This window comes from Myodes glareolus, chromosome 4 (assembly GCF_982192425.1).
Source record: "Myodes glareolus chromosome 4, mMyoGla1.1, whole genome shotgun sequence".
Taxonomy (NCBI): domain Eukaryota; kingdom Metazoa; phylum Chordata; class Mammalia; order Rodentia; family Cricetidae; genus Myodes; species Myodes glareolus.
In genome coordinates this window covers 16,794,403-16,818,143 of record NC_142029.1, presented here as the reverse complement: position 1 = coordinate 16,818,143, position 23,741 = coordinate 16,794,403, and the positions used below count along the sequence as shown (strand labels likewise).

The 23,741-nt window shown below is 49.9% G+C and overlaps 1 protein-coding gene across 6 annotated transcripts in view; it reads left to right on the top strand.

Annotated features, from left to right (window-relative positions):
• Nucleotides 1-23,741, top strand: part of Ccdc33 (coiled-coil domain containing 33) — an 84,041-nt gene that overhangs the window by 1,792 nt on the left and 58,508 nt on the right. For all 6 annotated transcript variants that reach the window (XM_085689119.2, XM_048424181.3, XM_048424183.3 and 3 more), the window contains exons 2-3: nucleotides 3,666-3,829; nucleotides 18,511-18,644. In XM_085689119.2, the coding sequence (XP_085545245.2) occupies nucleotides 3,666-3,829; nucleotides 18,511-18,644 (298 nt within the window). The remainder of the gene's footprint in view (nucleotides 1-3,665; nucleotides 3,830-18,510; nucleotides 18,645-23,741) is intronic.

Here is a 23,741-nt window from a genome sequence, read left to right as displayed (position 1 = left end):
TAACCCAGAAAAGGAGCCTGCATGAAGACGCATGAAAAGAGGGGAGAGGTCTCATATCCTGAGTCCTTTTCCTTAGTATAAAGGGACCTTACCAGCTATCCCAGTGCCTGGGCGAGGTCGGTCATCAAAGCTAGAAGGAGTGTGAAGTTCTGGTTTTCTTGTTGCTGCTGTTGGTGGTGGTGGTGGTGGCAAGTTGGTGTGTGTGTGTGTGTGTGTGTGTGTGTGTGTGTGTGTGCACGTGTGTGCGTGCAGAGTTCAGAGGATAACTTTTAGAAACTGGTGTTCTCCTACCTTGTTCTGAAGCAAGAGTTCTCTTGTTCCTGCCCATCCTACATGCCAGGGTAGTGACCTGTGGGTTTCTGGGCAATTTTCTTGCCTCCATCTTGTCTCAGCAGTGCTAAGATTATAGATGCATGACACCTCATCTGACTTTGTATATGGGTCACAGGGATCTTCCTCACGTTGTCAGGCTTATCCTGCAGGAGTTTCTGCCTGCTGAGCCATCTCACTGGCCTGAGAGACCACTTTTTAAGCTCAACATCCACCAGAACCTAATAATTTGCCCAAATGGCATATCAGAGTCCCAAGACTCTCTCAGTTCAGCATCGCTCTTGAGGAACAGCCTCTTCAGCTGGGGTGCTTTCAGATATGGACCCTTCTGGGAGCGAGATATGAGCTTCTTAGCATTCCATGTCTCCCCAGGTTGCTGGAAGAGCAGACAGGCTGGAGTGAGTCTTGTCTCATCCCTCTCCCTGGCAGGGCCGCCTGAGGCCTGACTTGTCAGCTGCTGCTCCCAATGCCTCCTCACATCCCACTCCTTTCTCAGACCTCCAATAGTGGCCCAAGCAATGAGCCTTCTGGGATTCTCAAGGATATCTGCTGGCTACTGTTGGTTTGTGGAGGATAAGTTTATTTGCAAGGATGGAAGGACGTTGGGGTTAGCAGCTTGCAAGTCTGCCCAGGGCCCAAGCCCTAAGCGGGGTGGCTGAGGGAACTCTGCCTGGAAACTGGCAGACTTCGTGCTTACCACCAGCCCGTTGTCTGTGGGCTGTGAGACTGTAGTCTGCTGATTTCTGTATCTTAACAGTGCTGCATGGGCGAATGGGGCCTGAGAGGCTGTGATGAGCTTGGAGTTCTGCTCTCATGGAGAAAGATTCTCTGCCCGGGGTCAGCTTCTTAGCCCACAATTCCTCCTCACCATATAACCATATATATGACCTACGTTAGGTTATAATATATATATGTGGTTATATTAGGTTATAATATTTATAATATATAATATAATATATATTATATTAGGTTATAATGTGTGTGTGTTTGTGTGTGTGTATATATATATATACATATACATGTTATATATGAATATATGTTATATTCCTCCACAAATTCTTTAGTATAACCAGGGCAGAAACAGGCAGAGCACATTGGTTCTGATGCAAAGACAGGACACCACAAGGTAGGAAAGAGGCAAAGGGAAGGTGGCAGCCCAGGCTCATCACGCATCTACCCCCTACAGGCATACCTTGGGCCCAGCCTCCCAGACCCTAGGCCCAGCAAGTTCATGAGCTACATGCCTACAGGCCTCTCCAGGAGGTGCCTGCCTAGCAAGTGGCCTCAAGCACACACGTGAAGCACACACATGAAGTACAAGCAGTACTTCTGCAACCACTGTTTCGGGGAAGGCTCCCCTGAGAGGGCCCCATGGAGGAGATGGGGAAAGAAGATACCCAAATCCCTGGACCTGGCAGAGGCCTGCTGGCCTCCAGGGCTGCCAAAGATTCATGGAAACCTTTAGATAATTGTCATGTGGAGGGGCCTTCACTTCTGTGGCCCCAGGATGCCCATAGCAGGCTTGCGTCCTCATAGCAGCAAGGATGTTCATCTGGCAGTGCCAAGGATATCACTCAACTCTCCTAGCCTAACTTCACAGAACTCAGACACACCAATCCCTAGAAAAGTCAAATTACAAATCATTATAGACATTCCCACAGGTGTGCAGGGAAACTGGCTCTGAGAGGGAGCATCTCAGAAGGGACAGAGGTGCTATGACCCAGGTCTCTTGGCTTGCCAGCTGCTGTCACAGAACACAGGAAAGCAAACCTGCTGGGTGACCTCAGTGTGGCAGGGCACACAGTGAGAACAATGTTCTAGAAGGAAGTCCTCTGACTTAAGGGAGGCTGTGGTCTGTGAATGCTCCACCTAGCAGGGCTCCCCTCCCTTATACCTACCTTTACCATGCAGGGGGGTGGGTACCTCCCCTTCCAACCCTCCCTTACCATGCAGTGGGATGGGCAACTCTCATCAACACCTCTGCAGGTGGTGACAGGCCCTGCTGGGTCCTGTTGGGGGAGGGAGGGAGTTCAGTCCTCAGTCATAGGCAGAGGAGGATTCTGCAGAACTGGCGTGTCTAAGGCTGGGAAGCCCTGTTCTCACCTCCTAATGAGACAACTTGTTAGGCAGGGACTGCAGCCTGCAGCAAGAGAGGGACGCAGCAGGGGATGTGGGCTTGGAATCTTCTGGAAAGAGCTGCCCCAGCAAAGGAAATACCAGGACAAAGGCTGGGGGGCGGGGGCCGACTGAGGATGAATGAAGGGAGTTTTGGTTCCTGTTGTGGTCATCCATGCAGTACCAGGGGCCCTGAGAATAGAGCTAAGCAGCATTCACAAATGTTCCCAGGGCTAAGTCATGCTGTTTCCTTTTCTAGTGCTAGGAGGCAGGAGGGTGGAGCAGAGTGGTGGTTCCTGTCTGGCCCCAGCCCTCATTGTCCCATAGGATGTATATGAGATGCTAAGACCTGAGGAGCAGGTGGCATTGAGGAGTTACAGACAGAGGTACCCGCAGAAGCTTACAGAGAGACTGTGCCTGCAACAGAGGGCATTACCAAAGCCTAGGAAGAAACAAGAGAGACCCCAAAGGATAGACAGTGTATGAGGCAGAGGTCTGGAGAAAAATGGCTTCATGGGCTACTGTACTGTAGTTCAGAAAGCAGGGTAATGCTACAGAGGGGAGAAGGTACTGGAAGGAATAGACAGTCAGACCTATCCAGCCTACAGACTACAGGCTATATCCAGCCTCTTGCAGCCAGGACTCTAGGTGAACACAGCTCAACACAAAATCATAGCATAGACTTACTTAAAACCCAAAACTTGTGTTTTTCCATTTTATTATTTGTATTTTATCTATTGTTATTGTGTGTGTGCACACGTGTGCACATGTGACTGCAGGTGCATGTGGCCCATAGCACACATGTAGAGATCAGAAGGAAACCGTTGTCGAGTCAGTTTTCTCTTCCAACCAGGGGTTTCTGGACTCCGCCTCAGGTCATCAGGCTGACACAGCAAAGGGTGAACAACTCACTGACATTGGCAAAAAGGTCTCATGTAACCCAGGCTAGCCTCCAACTGAAGTAGCTAAAGATGCCCTTGAACTTCTGATCCTTTTTGGTCCTCCTGCCTCTACCTGTTGAGGACTGGGATTATATATGTATACCACCATCGGTGGTTTTTATGAAATTTCTTCCTGAATTTTGTTTTGTTTTGTAATTCATGCATGGTTCCCTAGCCAAAATTATAATGTCAAAAGCTTCCAATGCTTGGTAGAGGTTATGGGTGATGGTAGGGAGTTTTCTGTCAGATGAGTTTGCTTAGCCCTGGCTCTCCCTACAGGTTCCTGGAGAGCCAGTGGAGCCCCTGGATACCTCTCCGGATCTAGATCCTGACACCAGCTACCTGGCTCCCTGTAATAAGGAGACTGTTGTGGTCACTCTGCATGGAGCTACTGACCTTCCTGCTAGCAAGGACGGCTCTGATCCAAGGCCCTATGTGATGGTGTAAGTGGCTGGGGAAGCAGGGTTAGAGGTGGGGCTGGGGCTGGAAACAGAAACCATCTGATGAATGTCTGGAAGCTGAACTCCCGAAGGGAGTGTGGTACCCAGAGGTGTCATACTAAGACTGTACAAATGAGAAGCCTGTCCTGTTCCCTGCTGCCAGGGCTGAGCAGGGCCTGACCTCCCCAGGGCAAGGCCCTTGTCTGCAGTGCCTATGCTGGGCTCAGTGTGGGATATGGATAGTCAGAGGAAACGCTATAAGCACAGATCTGAGTTCCAGGACATCTGAAGTTTGTCTTAAGGAAAAAGAGAAAAGAACAAGGGGCACATACAATAGAAACAGCACCCCTAAGAATGGGATGTGTTAGTGTGCTGGAAAGGCAATCATGGAAAAACTCAGCATGGACTCGTTACCTTCTACTGGTCATTTATATCCCATCCATGTATGGAACAGGCTATTTCCTGGAGTCCTGTTTGTTACATGAAGCCTGGGTAGGGAATGGCTTCCTATGTTTCTTTGCCAATGGGCTCTTTGCCCGATTCAATCTTTATGCAGCTTTCTGCAGCTTTCTGAAGTCCTTCCTTACTCTCTTGCCACAGAAAGACTTGGCGTCTGCCTCTCCTGGCTTTTGGGGGTCCCAAGAGGTTATGCTGCTTGCAGGCGCCTCTGTGGGCCCTTGCTTCTCACTTCTGCTATAAAGACTTCTCGTTCTTTAATGCATTTCTCTCCCTTTTTTCTCCCTCTCTCTCAGTGCATCCTTGTTTAGCCTGGTGGCCAGGGCCTGCCATGTCATGTCTGCTGCCCACCTCAGAAACCTCATTTCTCCTCAAAGAGCATATGAGGCAATGCCATAGCCAGCCAGCTTTGCCTCTGGAGGGACATTAGTACTGTGCTAGAATGGGGGCTTTCTGGCTTCTGCAATCTCCCACAGTTCTACCTGACACCCACCTGCCTGCACCCCTGCCTGCACCCCTGCCTGCACCAGGCACTTCCTACCCACTGCTCAGTCCCTTTGGAGAATGCCTGCCCTAGCCCTCCTGCACACAACACTGAATCTCCACTTTCAAAGCATTCCTCCCGCCTCCTCCAGGCAGTCAGATCTACCAGAGTAGATCCCCTAGCAACGGCAGCACACGTGTGTCTCTAGTCTGTCCCCAGAACGGAGGCTTCTTGCAGATCTCAAGTCTTATTCTCCATTTCTCCAGCCGTGCACCCAACATGGTCACAGACTAATGGACCTAGGATGCAAAACTTGGCTAAGATGACAAGCAGTCCTTCACCCACCCCCTCTCCCACAAGGTACAGAGGCTGTGCTGAAGAACAACAGGTGCAGAAGCTCTTGCCTGGTTTGCCCAGAAAAACCCCACTAGCCCCAGCCCAGCTTCTTGCCCTCCCCTCCCCCAACTCCATTTTTTAACCAGGGAAGGGACAGGTGGCAGAAAGCTGCTTGGCGGGAGGTTGGTTTCTATTGGGAAATGTCCCTTGGCTTCTCAGCTATTTCCATAAACCAATTATCACTGATCATCTCAGGAGATTGAGGCCCTGCTTGTCACCAATCCAGCCTGGGCTGTGGAGGGGAGGGGAGCTGGATGGCTGTGTTGCTCCAAGACCCTTGCCCCATCACCCTGTTGCCATAGGAACATGCAAGGGAGGAGAGTCTAGGGGACATGAGCCTGGATAGGAGTGTGAAGCGCTGAGAACATCCTGGTTCCTCTGACCCATCAGCACAGCATGCAGTGTAAAAAGTGAGAGGCATGCACCCCTACTTCCTTTTTCATGATGGGAGCAGGGCCTGTGCCAGGCTACAGCCTGGTCCCAGAGCTCCAGGCTGAGCTGCCAGCAGCTCCAAGTGGTGCTAATGAGATGCAAATGAAAAGAAGAAGGGAGGGCTTCTGGGAATGAAGGCCCAGCTGCCAGGACCAAGAGCTGGCTTTCAGGGCTAACCTCCAGCCCCAGGTAGGACTCCCAGAGGGAGGAACAAGAACTCCCAAGGCTCTAGAGTTGGGCCCTAGACCCCCAGGAAGAGTTTGATGTCTTCCCAGAAATAATTACAATGTGGAACAACAAAGTATGCAATAAGAAAGTCCACTAAAGTCTTTTCTCATATGGATATTTCAATGTGTGTGTTTTTTTAATTATAAACATTTGAATGTAAAATCTGAAACTGTTAAGATCTAGAAGTAAACAGTTTCCCCTAGGATCCTTACATTGGTCTTGGCAACGATTTTTTTTTTTAATTTGACATCAAAAGTACAAGCAATGAAAGCAAAATAAACAAGTGGGTGACAAGAAGCTGAAAAGCTCCGTGCAGCAAAGGAAAATCTCCACTGACTTGAAGAAGCAGAATGGGCTAAAACACATGCGCACCACACATCTAATGAGGAGTCGATGCCCAGAGAGTATGGAGAGCTACACCCTCCAGTACCAGAAAACCAACTGGATTTTTAAAAAGGATCCTGATAAGGCAGCACACACCTTTGATCCCAGATACAAAGAGGCAGAGGCCAGTAGATCTCTGGGAGTTCAGGACAGCCTGGTCTACAAAGTGAGCTCCAGAACAGCCAGGGACACAAAGTGAGACCCTGTCTCAAAACAACAAGAACAACGAGAACCAAAGCAATAGCAGGCAGAGGAGCCAGAAGTATAGCTCCAAGGTAGAGTGCTTGCCTCACATATACCACACCCTGAGTTTGATCCCCAGCCAAACCTAGTTTGTCAGCACTTGGCCACTGGGGAAGATCAGAAGTTCAAGGCCATCATCCTTGGCTATGCAGTGAACTCAAAACTAGCCCATGCTGCACGAGACTCTTTTAAATAAGTGCGTACAACTGGGTGGCAGGCGACAGGAAAAGGTGCTCAGCACTGCTTATCACCTCAGATGTACAAGTCAGAACCTGAAGGCCATCCCACCCATACCTGTTAAGTTGATTGTTATCAGAAAGACAAGGAGTAGCCAGAATTGGGGCACTTGAGATGACTCAGAAGGTAAAAGTGTTTGTCACCAAGTGTGACAATTTGAGTTCAACCCTGGAACCCACATATAAGAGAGAACTGATTCCCACAAGTTATTCTCTGACCACGCATACACCATGGCCCATGTGCCACTCCACCCCATGAACACTCAGACAAACAAAATTAATTGTTTAATTAATTAAATGCAAATATTGGTAAGGATGTGGAAGGAAGGAAATCGCTCTACACTGTGGCTAGAAATGCAGATTCATACAGTGGAAAACACCATGGATGCTCCTCAGACATTAAAAATAGGATTAGTATAGATCAATCCTACCTCTGTATACATATCCAAAGGAAATGAAGTCAGTATCGTGAAGCAATGTCTGCATCCCTGTATTATAGCATCATCACATGAAGAGATGGAATAAACTTAAACATCTGCCCATCAATGAATGGGGAAATTACACACACACACACACATACACACATATGCACATACATACACATGTCATATGTAACTTCCTCTAACACGGAAGACATAATGTTAAGTTAAATAAGCCAGACATATAAAGACAAATACCACATTATTTCTTTTAATGCAGAATCTTGTTGAATTCACAAAACAGAGAGTAGAAAAACAGTGCCAGGATCTAGGAATGTAGAAAATAGGGAGATGTCAATCAGAGAGTCCAAACATCTACCTTCAAGGTGAATACATTTGGGAATCTACTCTATAGTACGGTAACTGTAGTTAATATTGCATTGTAGACTTTTAATGTGGTGAGTTCTTGGCACTCCCACCACATACACACAAAAGGATAACTGTGAAGGGCTGAGTGTGTTAGCCTGATTCCATGGTATTGTTCATAGTAGGTAAGTATGTCAAATCCTATTATACATTTTTAATACATACTATTTTTACTTTCCAATTAGACCCCAATTAGGTCAGAACACACACACACACACACACACACACACACACACACACACACACATATATGTATATATAACTTCTTACTCCAAGCATTTTTACCCTGCTTTCTGATGTCCTGAGTCTAGTCATCCAGCTTGACTTACTGAGTTCTGCCTGTCTGTGTTGGCCCATCTCAGATCAGGGTGGAGATTCTGGGGTCCTTATCTGAAACTTCTTCTGTCTTCTTTGGCTTTATTGCTCTTCCAGTAGGCAGATTTATAGTTGAGGTATTGGGTGGAACACAAAGCCCCAAGCTGCTCACTCATCTGCTTCGCTAGTGGGAGCTCCCAAGGGTTCAGACCGCTTCACCCCTCCATAGACATTAGCCCCAGCCAGGCCAGTTACCACAGCTATCTAGCCAACCAGGTTCAGTGGCTTATTCTTTGGTTTAGCAAAGCCACCTTCCAATCCCACCCCATGGCAACAATTCTCTCTTTAGTTCCTTGCGGGCACAGTACCTCAACTACATCCAAGGGACATCTCATCTGTGTGGTCTCCTAGTAACACTAGTGATACATGATTAATATTGGGATTCAACCTGAATATCTAAAAAGCGAAACAGACAGCCACTGACTCTTACCTCGACCTCAGTCAGAAATGGTGATCCTACCTCCAGGAACCTCAGAATGGGACTGTGTCTGAGAGCTAGCTGTCTCCTTCTGTCTTACAATTATTTCTAGTTCTGGGATTAAAGGTGTGCACCCTGGGATTAAAGGGATGTACTGCCTGGTTTCTATGGCAACTAGTGTGGCTACTGGGATTAAAGGTGTGTGTCACCACTGCCTGGTCTGCAAGGCTGACCAGTGAGGCTGTTTTACTCTCTGATCTTCAGACAAACTTTATTAAAATACAAATGAAATGCAACTACACACTAGTCCCTGGTGACCACTCACTGTCCTTCGAGCCCTTTCTTTTCTTGGCTTCCAAGATACCCTACTCACACTTCCTCTATGGCCTTGCTCCACCCTTCTCCTACACAGCATGAAGTGTTGGCCCACCTTGTTTCCTCCAAGGCCATTTCTGATATTCTCCATGCCATCTCGTGCCCGTCCTGGCATCAGGAATCCCATCCTGGCCCATCCAATCTATGTCTTAGAGCACCAAAGCCCCCCTTTTCTTTTGAATTTGATCATGTCTCTCCACCACCCAACAGGCCAATATGTTTTCTCACCTGTTCTAGGTACATCTAATCTTGCTCATTTGCCAAGTTCCTTCTAAGGGAGGTTTCTCTTTGCTGTTGTGGCATCAGGGTACCAAAGTGATCTTATGGCTCCTTACTGTTCCCAGGACGAAGAGAACTCCGTGCCCAGTATGGATGAGTCTTCACTAGTTGGCTCTTTCAGGTTCCCAGCAGCAGGACTCCTCTTTTCTACCTTTGCTCCAGTCATAATAGGCATCCTCCTGTCCTTGCATTGTACCCCCAACACCCCAAGCCTTTGCATTCCTCTTCCAACCTCACCTCCTCCCAAAAGAGACCCCTGATCTCCCAGGCCAGATTTTCCCCATTGCCTACCCCCACAGTACTATAGACTTCCACAGTGATACAGCTCTGCCTTCATATGATTAGTTACTTTCTGTTCGTCAGGTCTTATTGATTCTAAGAGCAACCGCCAGATCTCTTTTGCTCACTGTTCTTTCCCCATTACAAAACCCATAGGATGTAAGAAGCTGGAAGCTAGTAATTGCTGTATACGTGTATGTATGTATGTCTGTACGTGTCTGTATGTGACACTGTTCTCACTTACTATGTGACTTTGGGAAAGTTACTTCACCTCTTCATGCCTGAATGACTTGTGTGGGAGCGTCTGAAGAGTCTTGAGGATGGCAGAAGCAGGCAATGGGCAATGCTGGCAGGTCCTGTGCAAAGCACAGGGTAAGGACTCCTCAGCCAGCACTCATGCTGGGCACATGAAACCCACTATACAAAAGGTACAGGGTAGTAGAAAGAAGTAAAACTAGGGTCAGGAAGACCCAGAGTCTGGCCCACTGCCCCTGCCTTTTAGTCCCTAACCTTCAAAGTCTCAGTCTTTCCATGGACTAGGATATGAATGCTGGCCTCCATGTTGGTACAGTCCTGGTAGGCTGCCTTTCTCTCGCTTGTGGGAAACTGTCTTTCTTTAGAGCCCTAGCTGTATTGCACAAGACAGACTCCACACCCAGGTCTGCTGAACCAGTGCCAGGCCCCAGGTCTCCCCTAGCTTGTCCAGTGTCCAGTACCTATCTCCCAGCCTGGCACAGAGAGACCTGTCAGTCACAGTCCAGCAGGGACCGGGAAGGCAATGGCCCTGACAGGTGGGGGTACCCCAGTGGGCCGGATGGGGGAGCACCAGGAGATGGCCTGTGAATTCTGACTCCTGGCCAAAGTCTGGGGAAGGACTGCCAGTGCTGGCAGTTGCTACCTTGGCTGCCTGTTGCCCTGAGCTAATGAGTGGGGCAAAGCCAGCCTGGGAGGTCCAGGCCTGGATTCGCTGAGCTGAGCTGAGGGTGAGAAAGAGGTCAGGGTTAGTCAGTCATAGTCAGGCATGAGCCCTGACCCTGGTCCACACTGAGCCTGATCTTGGTCACAGAAGGTCCCGTCCCTTGTGACTACTTGGAAAGGACATTGGAAGTAGACAGTAGAGGTCCCAGTAAGCGGAGAGTTGAGAACTGCACGTTTAAGGTGAATGTGCCCAGAGAGTGTGTAGGTTTCAGACCTCATCTTACAACTCAGGGCGTTTCTAGGAACCTTCTGGTCTCACAGTGAATGGGTTCCCATTCGAAGACCCAGGATTCCAGAATCCAAAGTCCTTTCTATCTCCCGGCTGAACTGATCTTTTATGCAGTAGTTTCCTCTCTTGAAAGAGGAATGTTGGCATCAAGGCCCCAAGAGTCTTCCAAAGAGATGCAGAGACCAGCCTGGAGACCCAGCCTGTGCTCTGAACCTACCCGCCCTGCATTGGCCAATGGGTCACGGAGGGCAAGAATCTGAGCAGAGAAGTTAGTCATAGGTGACCTCAGCAACTCTAGGGCTGAACTTAGCAAAACTAACACTAATAGTGGCCATCCTTGAGGGACAGTTCCAGGAAAAAAGAAGACCTCATGTGTAATTTTGTCCTGTTTTAAGCACACCAACAATACCGTTCCCTACACATTCCTAACCACGGGGCCCTGGGAGGGAAGTGACATTGTCCCCTCGAAGTAGCCAAGAAGGCTGAGGCCCTGGACAGTGAGGGGCTCGGCTGAGAAGACAGGCCATGGAGAGGAGCAGACAAATGTACCAGTTCCTATCTGACCTCTGATTCAAGAAGAGATCAAGGCTCCTTGTCTCCCAGAAGGAGGCCCCTGGTGAGAGAGACAAGGCTGGGGAGTAGATCCTGGGTGGGCCCTGGGACTCCATCATCCTGTAAGGCCTCAGCCCTGTAGCTTAATTTCCTGCCCACACCTGCTCCATATGGTTTCACTTCTGAGGCTCACAGATTTTTGTTCTGTAAGAACCTCCCTAAGTCCCAGGGCTGTAAACACAGCTGGTGGCAGTGGATAAAGTAGGGCTGGCCTGGGACACCCTCATCCCAGACTGTAGTTAGGAGCATTCTTTCCAGATGTTCCCCCACCAGCCCAGCACAAGGCCCCTGAGGTCTCCTTCTGAACTGAACATTCATTCAGCCCCTGACAGTAGGACTCTCTCCAGGGCACCAGACTCCTGAGAATCAGCCTGGAGGGCAATGCTGCCCAACAGAAGCAAGCATGCTTGGGGAGAGGGCGAGGAGCAGGGCAGGGAGGGCTCTTTCTGGAGTCCATGGGGCAGAATGCCTAGGCTCCAGAGCTTCTTACTGAGCATGTGCAGAGCGCCTACCGGGCTACTCCCTCCCCAGACACCATGTGCAGCAGGGAGTTTGGGCTTCCCTCTTAACTTTGTTAAGAGCTCCACCTGTCCTTGACTCCTCCCGGTGTGTGACACTCTCCACCCAGCCACACAGCTTCCCTCAGAAGAGGCTTCACTAACAATTCCAAAGTCCACCCCTTCAGGGCCAGACCTGTGACATAATCCTGAGGTCATTGGTGTGTGATGTCATGGGGTGTGGCAGAGCCTGGCAAAGCCAAGGGCCCTGGCTCCCTCAGAGCACCCCCACCACCCGAACAACCGCCTACTGATTTCTGATTTGGGGAAACTGGGGCTTGTCTGCACTGTGTTGAAATCTAGATTTCTGTGTGAAATCCACAGTTTGCAATGCAGGCCAAACTTGGTCAGCTAGAATCTACAGTGTGGTCCCTATAGATTTCCCCTCCACACTCAGCTCAGACTTAATGCCACATCCAGCTTTGTGGGCTGGTGGTCTCCTCCCAGGAGAGTGACTTCCCCTGGCACTGTCCCTTGTGGGAGTGGACGTTGTCTCTTCTTGAGGCCTCCCTTTTTCTCATTTCCAGGATGGCCAGATTCCCTTCCCCGCCTCCAGCTATTGCTCCAGTCTCCACACCTGCAAATACTGCTTCAGGCTCCACTGTTGCCTGTTCTATGCACCCCTTCTCTCCTCGGAGCCTCTTCCGACCTAGGCACCAGCACACTGCACTGTGAAAACCCCAGAAGCCCTGGATCCAGCCCTCTCCTCAGCCCTGGGGATGGACAGAGCCACCTCACCCTATCTGGTCCCATTAACTACAGGGCTCCACTAGTGGAGAGAGTGTTTAAGGAACAAGTCTGGATCCACGGCATTGGAGTCAGGACCAGGACTCAGATGTGGAGTTCTGCACCGGAACCCCAGTCCACCTCCCTGGCCTTCAGTGGCACCAGCGGCATCCTCAGAAAGCTGTGGGTTCATCTCTGGAGAGGATAAAGGGTAGAATTCCTCTCCTGTCCCCCCAGGAAGAGGGCTAAGAGAGTGAGGGGCAGGCAGATGTGACCCCATCTTCCCTCTGGGTGCTGTGAAGGTGGTGGAGGAATTTGATCCAAAAACTAGCTCAGAACTGTGGCTGGGGACTCGGAGGATGGTCCATGTGCCAGCAAAAATAGAGCCAAGACCCAGCTATGAGGCCCTGTAGTAACAGAGAAGCTAGGATCTGGGCTGGACCCCTGAAGAGATCCAGTCCCTAAAGCCAGGCTTTACTTCCGCCATCTTTAAGGCTAGTCCACTGGGACAGCCCTTGGAACCTGAGCTTGCCTTCTGTTTCCAGGGCAGAGCTAGGAGCCGATGCAGTACAGGTGGGGTTCTAGCCTCTGAGCCAAGGGGGCCCAGCACAGCTTCAGGAAAGGAGCTACCTCCATGGGCCTTTCCACCACCATCCCTTGTCCTCATTCACACTTAAGTTGGAACCCACTGGCCAAGACTGGGCCATAAGATACGAGCACCTGACATGGCCAGTCAGGTCCCTACTCCTGAAGTCAGTCGTGTACACGGGAGGAAGGAGTTGCTAAGGTGACACTAGCCCCACTCCTTTGTCCTCTGTCCACAGTCTTCCAGTCCCCAGCATCCGGGCAAGGAGATAGCCCAGACCTCAGAACTAGGAATAATAAATCTGAACATTCAGGAAGAACTCTGAAGCTGGAAAGTTCACCCCAGTGTCTGGCCTGGGTCCCCTGCTTACAGAAGCAAGGGGGTGCTAGAAGAGAGGAGGGTCCATGTTTGATCTGTTGAGAATCTCTCAAGACACAAGACCTTCTAAAGTTGTCTCATTCGGACCCACAGCTCGTCACAGGAACTGTCATGTGCCCACACAGGATTTTGGCGACTCCCTATCCTAAGAAGGTGACTTCTGAGAGCCTCACCAATAAAGACCCAGGATAGATGCCCCTGAGGCTTGCAGGTGAGGCAGGCAGCATGCTGTCTTTGGCCCAGTGCTGTCCCCAGCCTCAGAGACCATCTTTGGGAAACGGGGAAATATGCCTCCCCCCACCCCGGACACGGTATGACAATGCCCAGTATACAAGGTTGACTCTAAGTTTACCTCAGAAATTGTGTTCTGAGGATCACAGTTCCCTCTTGAACCATATGGGAAGATCCACCCAACTGACTGAGTTCCGAGAAGGGATGGCGTCCCCACCGTCATGAACGGTTCCTCTGAGAACAGCTGAAGTGGACAGGGATGAGGTGGAGAGTCAAAGTCTCATTTTGGTTTTTTGGCTTTTTAAGACAGGGGTCTTACTGTAGAGCTCTGAGTGGCCTATGTAGACCAGGCTGGCCTCAAACTTAAGATAATCTCCTCCCAGGTGAGGAACCACAGGGATGCACCAACACACCCAGCCTGAACTTTAAAGAATTTTGGCTTAACCAGATTTCCTTTCTGTTTCCAAAGCTAAGGCATTTCCTATAGATGGCAGAGTTAGTTTCCCCTTGGTAGGGGATCCCTGACCTCAGCTTACACCTTCCTGGCTTTCGAGTCAGCTCTCCTGTGGAGGAAGGCTCTCCTAGTTTGCTTCCATGTTGCCATAAACACCGTGAGCAAAGGCAGCTTGGGAAAGAAAGTGTTTATTTCGGCTTAGAGGGTATAGCCCTTCAGGAGGGAAGCCAAAGCAGGAGCTCAGGATGGGTGCTGAAGCAGAAATCCAAGGAAGAATGTTTCTGACCGGCTTGCCTTGTGTAGCAGAAATGAGCTACATTTCTGCTGTAGTCCAGGTCCTCCGGCCCGAGGATGACACCGCCCACAATGGGCGGGGCCTTCCTACATCAGTTAGCAGTCAAGAAAGTGCTCGATTGTCCAATCTGATGCAGGAGATTCCTCAATTGAGATTCCCCTTCCCAAGTATGTCTAAGTGTATATAAGTTGACAAAGACTAACCAGCATGAGGCCCACCAGGTGCCTTGTAATACCATCAGCAGTCAGCGATGGTTCATTAGACTGTAATTAATCAATGAAACTCAGGATGAGAGCCCTTCACTTTGCATACAATAACAGTTCCATTTATGGCCCACGTGACAGACTCTGCTTAGCCTAGAGCCTATAAGGACTTGAACAGCACTGGAGCCAGGAGGAGGAATTATTGAGATGGGGGTTTGACTGTTGGGCTGGGTCTGAAATGAGAGAGGGATGAGAGGGGCTTTGAATGGGATTCTACCTGTCTCAGGTCAGCCCCTCCCCTCTTTAATGACTCCCGGGACACAGCTTCTTGTCCAGCAGGTCCACGAGGCTTAGCCAAGTCCACAGGAATCAGCCCTTTCCCTTACTTTATGTGACCTCAGAGGACCCTGAAGGTGGGCCTGGAATAAAGAAAACTCCAGAAAGGACTCACTCAGGAGGCCCAGAAGCCTGACTGTTCAATCCTGTGACTTGCTGTGAGCCAGTTCCTGACCTCCTCCAAGTCTGCAAGCCTTCCCTGTGGAAAGGGTCCTCTTTCTGGAGACATCTCTGTGATCCCTGCCTCCTGCAGACACCTTCCCTTGCTAGCCGTGGTAGATAACCTGAGAGACAGGGATGCAACCATTGACCCACACTGTAGAGGCTAGCTCAGTAGCTCCTACCTCTGTTGCAGAAGATTGACTGACCTTCAGGAGAGGGCTTCAGGCTGCTAAGTGCCTTCCAGGAGGAAGGTAGACTTGAGGCCTGGGAGTCTGGCTGCCACTTGCCTCCTAGAAGATAAGGAACCTGGTATCCGTGGCTCAGGAGCTGACTTGAAGGAGGCTGGTGGGTGGCAGGGTGAGGGGCAGTGGTTTCCTGATCTCAAGATAGTCGGGCCCACCCAACCACACACCTGGCAGTTGACCTCAAGAACATCTAGTGTGAACCTGTCTTCCCACCTCCCTCTAGGTTCTCCAGGAAAGCCATCAACAGAGTCAGAGAGGGCCACTCTGAAGGCTAGCAGGCCCTTTTGTCTGCCATGCACCCAGCTAAAGATCTGCTTGAAGGTTTCCTTCCTGGTGTTTCTGGGCACATGGCTTTAGCCCTATTCATCCCACTAAGAGTTCCCTAGGACTTCAGCAATGAAAACAGAATGAATTGGGGCCTTCCCTTTGCTTTGCTCTCCTGGTGGGCTGTCCTGGGATTGGCACTGAGGAAAAGACAGGCCCACTGTGCAGTTTGCTTTGAAGTTCTAATAAGACAAGGAGGCCCAAAGGGCTGTGGGCCAAGTGGGGGAGACAGGTTCAGATGGGACTAGAAGACAGCAGAGGCAGCTGGAGAGTAGCAGACAGCCGGGAAGGTAAGGACAGGGATGGAGAGGGTGAAGGGGCACCGGAGAGATGGCTCAGTCAGCAAAGCACAAGCTGAGCAAGCCTGAGGATCTGAGTTCAGATCCATCTCCAGTACCCACGGCAAAGCCATGCTGCCTGTAACCGCAGTGCTGGGGTGCACAGACGAGAGGATGCTTGGGCCTTGTTGGCCAGCTATCCTGTCTCAAAAGAGGGAGATACCTACAGTCAACTTCTAGCCTCCATACACATGAGCATACTCATACATACATGCACACGCATGCACATACACACATCAGGGTGGCAGGGGAAAGAATGGGTATAGTGGGGCATACAAACTGAACCAATGTGTATGTGCAAACATACAGCTCTCTCTCTCTCTCTTTTTCTCGCTTTCCCTCCCTCTCTCTCGGAGGCTAGGGGTGTGGAGGTGTGGGGGTACGCATGCTCCCCAGCCTTCATCCATGTCTGTTGATTTTCCACATCTCCATCCCCCAGCAGTAACCCGCATGAAGCAGGCACTGCATTTTCCCTTAGTCATGACCTTGAAGGAAAAACCAAAAAGCAAGAAGCTTCTCATTCCCTCCCACGCACAGCTGTACTTGAGTTTGGCCCCTCACACTATGCTGGGTTGGGAACTTCAGGCCTGGAGTTTGTCAGACACATTCCTCTTGTACCCTGGGGGGAGTTTGGGACACAAGGTGCACCCCTCTGCTACACCGAACCCCAGTCCCTTCCTCCTGAGACTGAACTAGGTTTGAGTACTGAGAAAAGAGGCACCGGTTCCTCTAGCCCCCAACTGCAGCCGCTGGGCTGTTTAGCAAGGACAGGCCTTTGGAGACAGGAAGAGAGGAATCTGAAGCCTTGTAGACAGCTGAAAGGGATGTAGGTCTTAGAGAGGGCCTCCGGGGCCTGAGGTTGTACAGGAAGACCTGAGCTCCCTCAGTTCCTGGGGACCTAGAACTCCACCAGGGGCCGAGATCACAATGCAGAATTGGGACTGGGAGTCCGGAGTCAACTGGTCTATTCTGGAAGGAATCATAGCACTCTCCCCGCCCCCAACTCCAGTTCTAGATTCTCCTCAAGGCCCAAAGGAGTCAGTCAGCTGTGCCAGGAAAAGCCATTACCCTGACAGACTCCCCGACCTGCTAAAAGCTTCCTCCTCCGCCCCCCTACCCTCTCCCCTGGGCCTCCCTCCCCTCTTCCCTTCATCTCACTCACCTACCCTGACCACCTCTTAGTTAGGCTGAGGAGACTTAACTCTTTGTGGTCCTAAGGGAAAGCTCTGTCTAACTTCCCTCTTGTTTTAACATCTGACTTGTTCCTGCAAAGTCCCTTGAGCTTGAATGGAGGAGGAGAGGACGGGAGCTGGAGGGAGAAGACGGGCTGTCAAGGGGCAGGTCACGGTTCCGATCTCAGACCTGTCACTGCCATTCTCACACCCTTGGTTTTGTACTTTCTACACATGGAGTCACTTGAAAATCCCTAAGAGGCCCCAGAGATGAACCAGTGTGGGAGCAGGTGTGTGACATGTGGCTTGTAGGAGGGCCTGCCTGCCTTTCTGTGTGTCCTCGGTGCACCCACATTTCCAGGACTGCTGTGCTGTCTTCCTCTGCCTCTGTCAGAGATACAGAATCCCAGTGCGGGAGGCCTAGGTGTCTCTGTGCGTTTACATCGGTGTAGTGGGCTGGTGGCAAAGCCCGGGAGCACTTAAGTCTCTGGCTTTGCAGGTGCAGCTATTAAGAGAGAGGACGGAAGTGTAGAATGGCAGGAAGAGCTCATGTGGCACCCCTCAGTCAGCCATGATCACAGAGACAGGGCAAAGGGACGGCAGAGAGGGATGCACCAGACTTCCTCTGCTGGGTGTGTGGTGTGGCTCCCCTCCTACAGACTGGGTCAGGGACTGCCCCTCCGTGATTGCCGCAGTCCTGCAGCAGCACCATTTACAGCCTGATACAACACAAGGATGTTAACTCTTTCCTTGAGCCATTTAATGGCCCTGGATCTTAGGACACTCATCTCCTGCACCTATAGGCTACACTGAGCTGCAGAGAACCCCGGCTACTGCCTCACCCGCAAGCCTGCCCCTGAGAGCCTGAGAGCTCAGGGGCCAGGAAGCTTCCTCTTCTGCCCTGTGCCCAGCACCCAGGGTCCACCCCAGGGTTCTGAACACAGTGGGGAGGGAAATAGTATACCACACTGACAGGGACATCTGGGCCAGCCTTGGGACTCTGGGCCACACACTTAGAGAAATGAAAGCCAGGAACGAGCAGCTTAGGCGGGTGGCACAGGGCCAAGGTTATCCAGAAGCAACCTCCCATGGTACAGACCTCCAGAGAAGAGGGTCCAGATGGGGTCCCGGCATAGATGCACCTGCCAGGATCCCTCTTTGGCAAGGGGAAGAAAATCAGATAGCTTTTTTTTGAGCTTCCGGCTCCTGCACCTTAAGCAAAATCCTCCATAGTGGTCAGCAAGATGGGGTGGTCACCAGACAGAACAGCTAAGGGGAGAAGCCTGGCATGCATTGAGCCCAGGATGGCATGTGGGTCTACATGGGGAGAGCTGCCCACTTTCTGTCTACTCTCTGCACAGTGGAGCCCAGGAAGGGGTCACAGCAGGCAGGAAGGCTGCTTCTAACTCAAACGCCCCTCCTCTCCAGAAAAACCACATCAGAGGAAGCCACCTCTCACAGCCCCAAAGCAGTGACCTCTGTGACCTCAGAACCCACCAGAACACCCATCTGGGGGGACACAGTGAAAGTGGAGATCCAGGCAGAGGATGCAGGACAAGAAGGTGAGGCTGGGGGCTTGGGGCTAGGGGTTGGCGTGTGGGAGGGGCAGTGAACACAGCCCTACCCGCCATGGAAGGCAAAAAGTGGGCTCCTCCCTACACAGCTGGAGATCACCTGAACACCTCCCTGGGCTCCGATAAAAAGCATTTGAAAAAGAAAATCATAATCCCATCACGCCTCATCACCCCCAGCCTGCTGGAAAAATGAGTTGTTCCACATAAATGAATTTTCCAGACAATGTGAGCTTATCGTTTTTTATGGCAGTTGTTATTATTTTCATGGTTGTTATTACTGCCATGTCCCATGGAAATGCCACTTTATAGTCTTGTAGCATGTCCCCACACATCCATCATTAGAGTCACCACCTCCTAAGAGGAGCTATGCTCTTAGAAGAGAAGACTAAGGCTTGGGAATTTAAATTACACAAGTCCTGGGTAAGCACTGATGGACCAGGCAATATCACTGGAGCTCCAGGCTCTATCTGACTTTGGGTTTGTGTGATTAACACCTCTAGCTAGAGTGGATCTTTATCCCTGGCCAGTCTTCCCTTGGTCCTAGACCAGATGCTTGCAAGTGTGCCCTGTTGTTTCTCACTGTGAGACAATCTAACGTCTACCCTCAAGTGAGAGGTTAGGCTGGGCATATCAAAGTACTGGCTGCTGATGCCAGAACTGATTGGGAACACTGGCGCTGGGCAGCCTTGGAGCATTGGCACTGGGCAGCCTGGGAGCACTGGCGCTGGACAGCCTGGGAGCACTGACACTGGGCAGCCTGGGAGCACTGGCGCTGGACAGCCTGGGAGCACTGACACTGGGCAGCCTGGGAGCACTGGCGCTGGGCAGCCTGGGCACAATGGCTCTGGGCAACCTGGGAGCACTGTCTCTGGGAAGCCTGGGAAGACTAATGGCACAGAGCAGAGGTCCCTTGCCATGTCCCTGGACTCAGCTAGTCAGATCAGCATCTTTACTTCTTGCAGGTATCTCTAGAAGAGACAGCAGGCTTTACTGTCCTTGTTCACCTCCCAGAGCCAAGAGCTGACTATCATGAGACCGTGGGAGGGAAAGAGGGAATGCAGTGGACTCCCACCCACAAGGAGAAGGCTAGCTGCAGTCAGGCAAGGAAATAGTTTCCTTCCTGTAAAGGGGGAAGCGGAGCTGTGGGAATCCTTGGAAAAGGTGTGGAACAGAAGCAAAAACAGTCCTGGGATTTCACAGATACACATGTGTGCTTGTACATTCACACTTTGTGGGGATCTGTGTGCTGGCTTGTGTGTTTCTGTAAATGCCATTGCATAATACTGCTGTCTGTGCTATAGTCTCCCCTACCCCGTTCTCTCTCTCTCTCTCTCTCTGTGTGTGTGTGTGTGTGTGTGTGTGTGTGTGTGTGTGTGTGTGTGTGTAAGCTAGTAGGGGTGGTAGGTGGACCCTGCCTTCTGCCATGCACAGCTGGAATGAAATGAGGGAGGACGTGACATGGTCAGTGGTCTTGAGTCTTTTGTATAGCCAGAAGCAGGACTAACTGCAGGAGAGACAGGAGGGGCAGGAGGGTGAGGAGGCCACACGAATCAGAGAATATTGGCAGGCACCTCTTTGCAGACTAAAGTCGCTTGTTGGAACCTAGTTGGAACTGGTTGCTGTGGTGATATCTACAGCGGTAGGGAACTGGGGGCCAGGCCAAGAGGCAAGAGGATTGGGTGGGGGAGGTGGCTCGAGGGCATGTTGATGAAAAGCAAAGGGGAGTTTTAGACCCTGGATCAAGGCCAAAGTGGGCGGGTAACCAAAATGGCTTGTTGGCAACACAAAAGGAGTGGTGGGAAGCAGAAAGGCTCAGTGCCCAAACAGGAAGCTGGTGAAGCATGTTTGAAACAAGAAGACAAGATCATGGAAGAAATGGGTGACCATCCCCCCAGTTACAGCTCAGGCCCAGTTTCCTACAAAAACAGGGTGTCCCATGATAGGCAGAGATGTAGGGTCTCATAAATTCCAATTTTTTGGGGGACTCAGAGTCCGTGGGGAGTAGGTAAGTGTTTATAGCTTCCTTGGCTAGTGTTGTTGGACCTTGGCTGGGAGTGCTGGGTTCCCCCTGCATAATCTTCAGGTCTGTTCAGGGATGGGTGATTGTGTGGAGAGCTGCAGATGGTTAACAAGGGTAAACTGATGAGAGCCGGGGTGAGTGGTCCTCATTCATAAGTCCTTCCTCAGAAATCTTAGGAATTGGATAAGATTTCTTTCTTTTCTGTTTGGTTATTTAAAGTATTAATGTTATACAGAAGCCCAGAGGGAATAAATGACTTCCTAGAGGCCAGAAAGCAAATTAGCACCTTAGTAAAAGAACCCAGATTTCCTGACTTCCAATCCTGGAGGTACTACGCTTTCTTCTGGTCCGTTGCAAGCCTTCCAGTGCCTCTTTCTTTCTGGGTTTGGATCCCATGCAGCCCACTCTTGGCAAGTGGCTTCCCCTCTCTGTGCGTTCAGGGTATCTGTAAGGAAGACTGAGAAAGAATAGCTTCCTACCCTCTGGTCACCCCACTGCAGGTGGGAGGAGTGCACAGGGCTGGGGCAGCAGCTGTTTGTGGTGCTCAATTGTCCTCTAGGGAAGGGCACCCCTCAAACAAACTCCTTGTTCTTTCTTGCCCATTTTTCTCTGTATCTCTTTAGATTCTCCTTCTTCCAGCTCCATCTTCTCTCCCCCATCCCTTTATCCTTCTCCTCTGTCCTCATTCCCCACCACTTTCTTCTTCTAAAAAATTCACAGATTTCCAAGAATGGGGAAAATGAAGGGAGTCACTGAATCCAGCTTCCTTGCCACCATTTCCCAGCTGTGGGATGTTGATCCAGTTCCATGCCCCCTTTGAATGCCACAGCTCATATTTTAGAGAGAAAGGTGATGATACTTGCTATAAGAATTCATAGGAATTCTAGCTGGGTAATTTTTAGCATTGTGCCTGGAACACAGCAGGTGCTCATGAGTGGGCACCGTGATCATTTCCAGGATGCTGGCTTTCTCCTTAAAGTTTGTCCTGATTTTAGGAGACGATGTTGTCTCTGGGAAATGTTTACTAAATGGTGTACTGATATTTATTCTAATTTCTTTGGAGCAAAGACTGGAAAAAAATGGCTTAGTGTTTAAAAGCACTTGTTGCTATTGTAGAGGACCTGGACTCAGCTCCCAGCAGGCACATGGCAGCTCACATCTGTCTGTAACTCCATGACTTAGAGTTTCTGTTGCTGTGAAGAGACACTGTGACCATGGAAACTCTTAAAGATGAAAACATTTAATTGGGGTGGCTTGCTTGCAGTTTTAGAAGTTTAGTCCATGATGGGAGATGGTGGCATGCAGGCAGACATGGTGCTGGAGAAGGAGCTGAGAATTCTACATCCTGATCCAAAGGCAACAGGAAGGCTGAGACACTGGGCATGGCTTGAACATATATGAGACCTCACAATCTGCCTCTACAGTGGCAGGCTTCCTCCAACAAGGCCATACCTACTCCAACAAAGCCACACCTCCTAATAGGCCACTCCCTATGATCTTATGGGGGTAATTACATTCAAACTACCAAGTTCTTCTCACTGATCCCCATAAACTTGTAACAATATCATGATGTAAAATGCATTTAGTCCAACTTCAAAAGTCCCCATAGTCTACCACAGTCTCAACAATGTTTTAATGTCTGAAGTTCAAAGTCTCCTCTGAGATTCATGCAATTTCTTAACTGTAATTCCTTATAAAATAAAAATTTTAAAAAAGCATATCACAGACTTCCAACATATAATGGCACAGGATATACGTTACCATTCTAAAACATAGGAAAGGGAGGACAGTGAGGAAATACTGGACCAAAGCAAGACTGAAAACCAGCTGGGCAGACTCCAAACTCTGCATCTCCATGTCTGATGTCAAAGTGCTCTTCAGATCGCAACTCCTTTCAGTTTTGTTGACTGCAACAAAATTCTCTCTCTCTCTCTCTCTCTCTCTGTCTGCTGGTTCCACTCCTGTTAGCAGTTTTCCTCGACAGGTATCCCACAGCTTTGGCATCTCCAATATCTTGGGGTCTCCAAGGCAATCCAGGCTTCAACTTCACAGTTTCACACAATGGCCTCTCTAGGTCTCCATTCAAGGACACCCCTGACACATGCCTGACCCCAGCAGCTTTCCTAAATTGCTGAGGAGTAATGAAGGAATATTCTATTACCTCTTCCTTCTATGCTTAAAGCCAGAACCACAGGGCAGAAGCTGCCAAGTTCTGCTGCTTGCTGGTGGCCCCCTTGTTCAAATACATCTTGCCCAGCTTTCTGTCTTCCTTCACTCCCTAAGCTTGATTGACCTGAAACTGGATCTATAGACCAGGCTGGCCTCACACTCTGAGATCTGCCAGCCTCTGCCTTCTGAGTACTGGGATTAAAGGTGTGAACTACCATGCCCAGTTCTAAGCTTTTCTTTATCCCTTTTCACAAGTTGGAAGCTAAACTGGGTGGGATCTTGCCCTGAGGTCACCACTCCCTTTATTCCATGTCTTAATCTGATTTATCTCCTTAAACACAGGATTTAGCGCCTGTCTACTACCTGGTGCCCCCTTTTCTCAATCTGTACATTTTGTATTTTTATTTGCTCAGCTTACTCCTTTTAATTATAAATCTTCATTAGAGTTACTAATAACCACACAACAGAGACTATACTAGGCTGTTTTGAGATTTCCTCTGCCAATGGAATTTATCTAAAACCCTTCACTTTAGCTTTGGGCAGACTCTTTGGACAAGGGTGAAAAGTAGCCATATTCTAAACCAAAATATCATAAGATCAATCTCTAGGCTACATATTACTGTTATTTTCCACACGTTACTATTGTTCTCCTCTGAGACATCTTGAGCCAGGCCCCCACAGTTCATCCACTCGCACTCAGCACCACTGTCTTCCATGCTCTTACTAGGATGGTCCATTAAGCAGCACTTAAAACATTCAATTGCTTTTCTAATTCACAGTCACAAGGTCTAGATTCTTTCAAATAAAACCATTGTCAGGTCTCTCACAGTAGTACTCCAGTACCTGTATTCTGTCCTAGTTGGGGTTTCTATTGCTATAAAGAGACAACATGACCA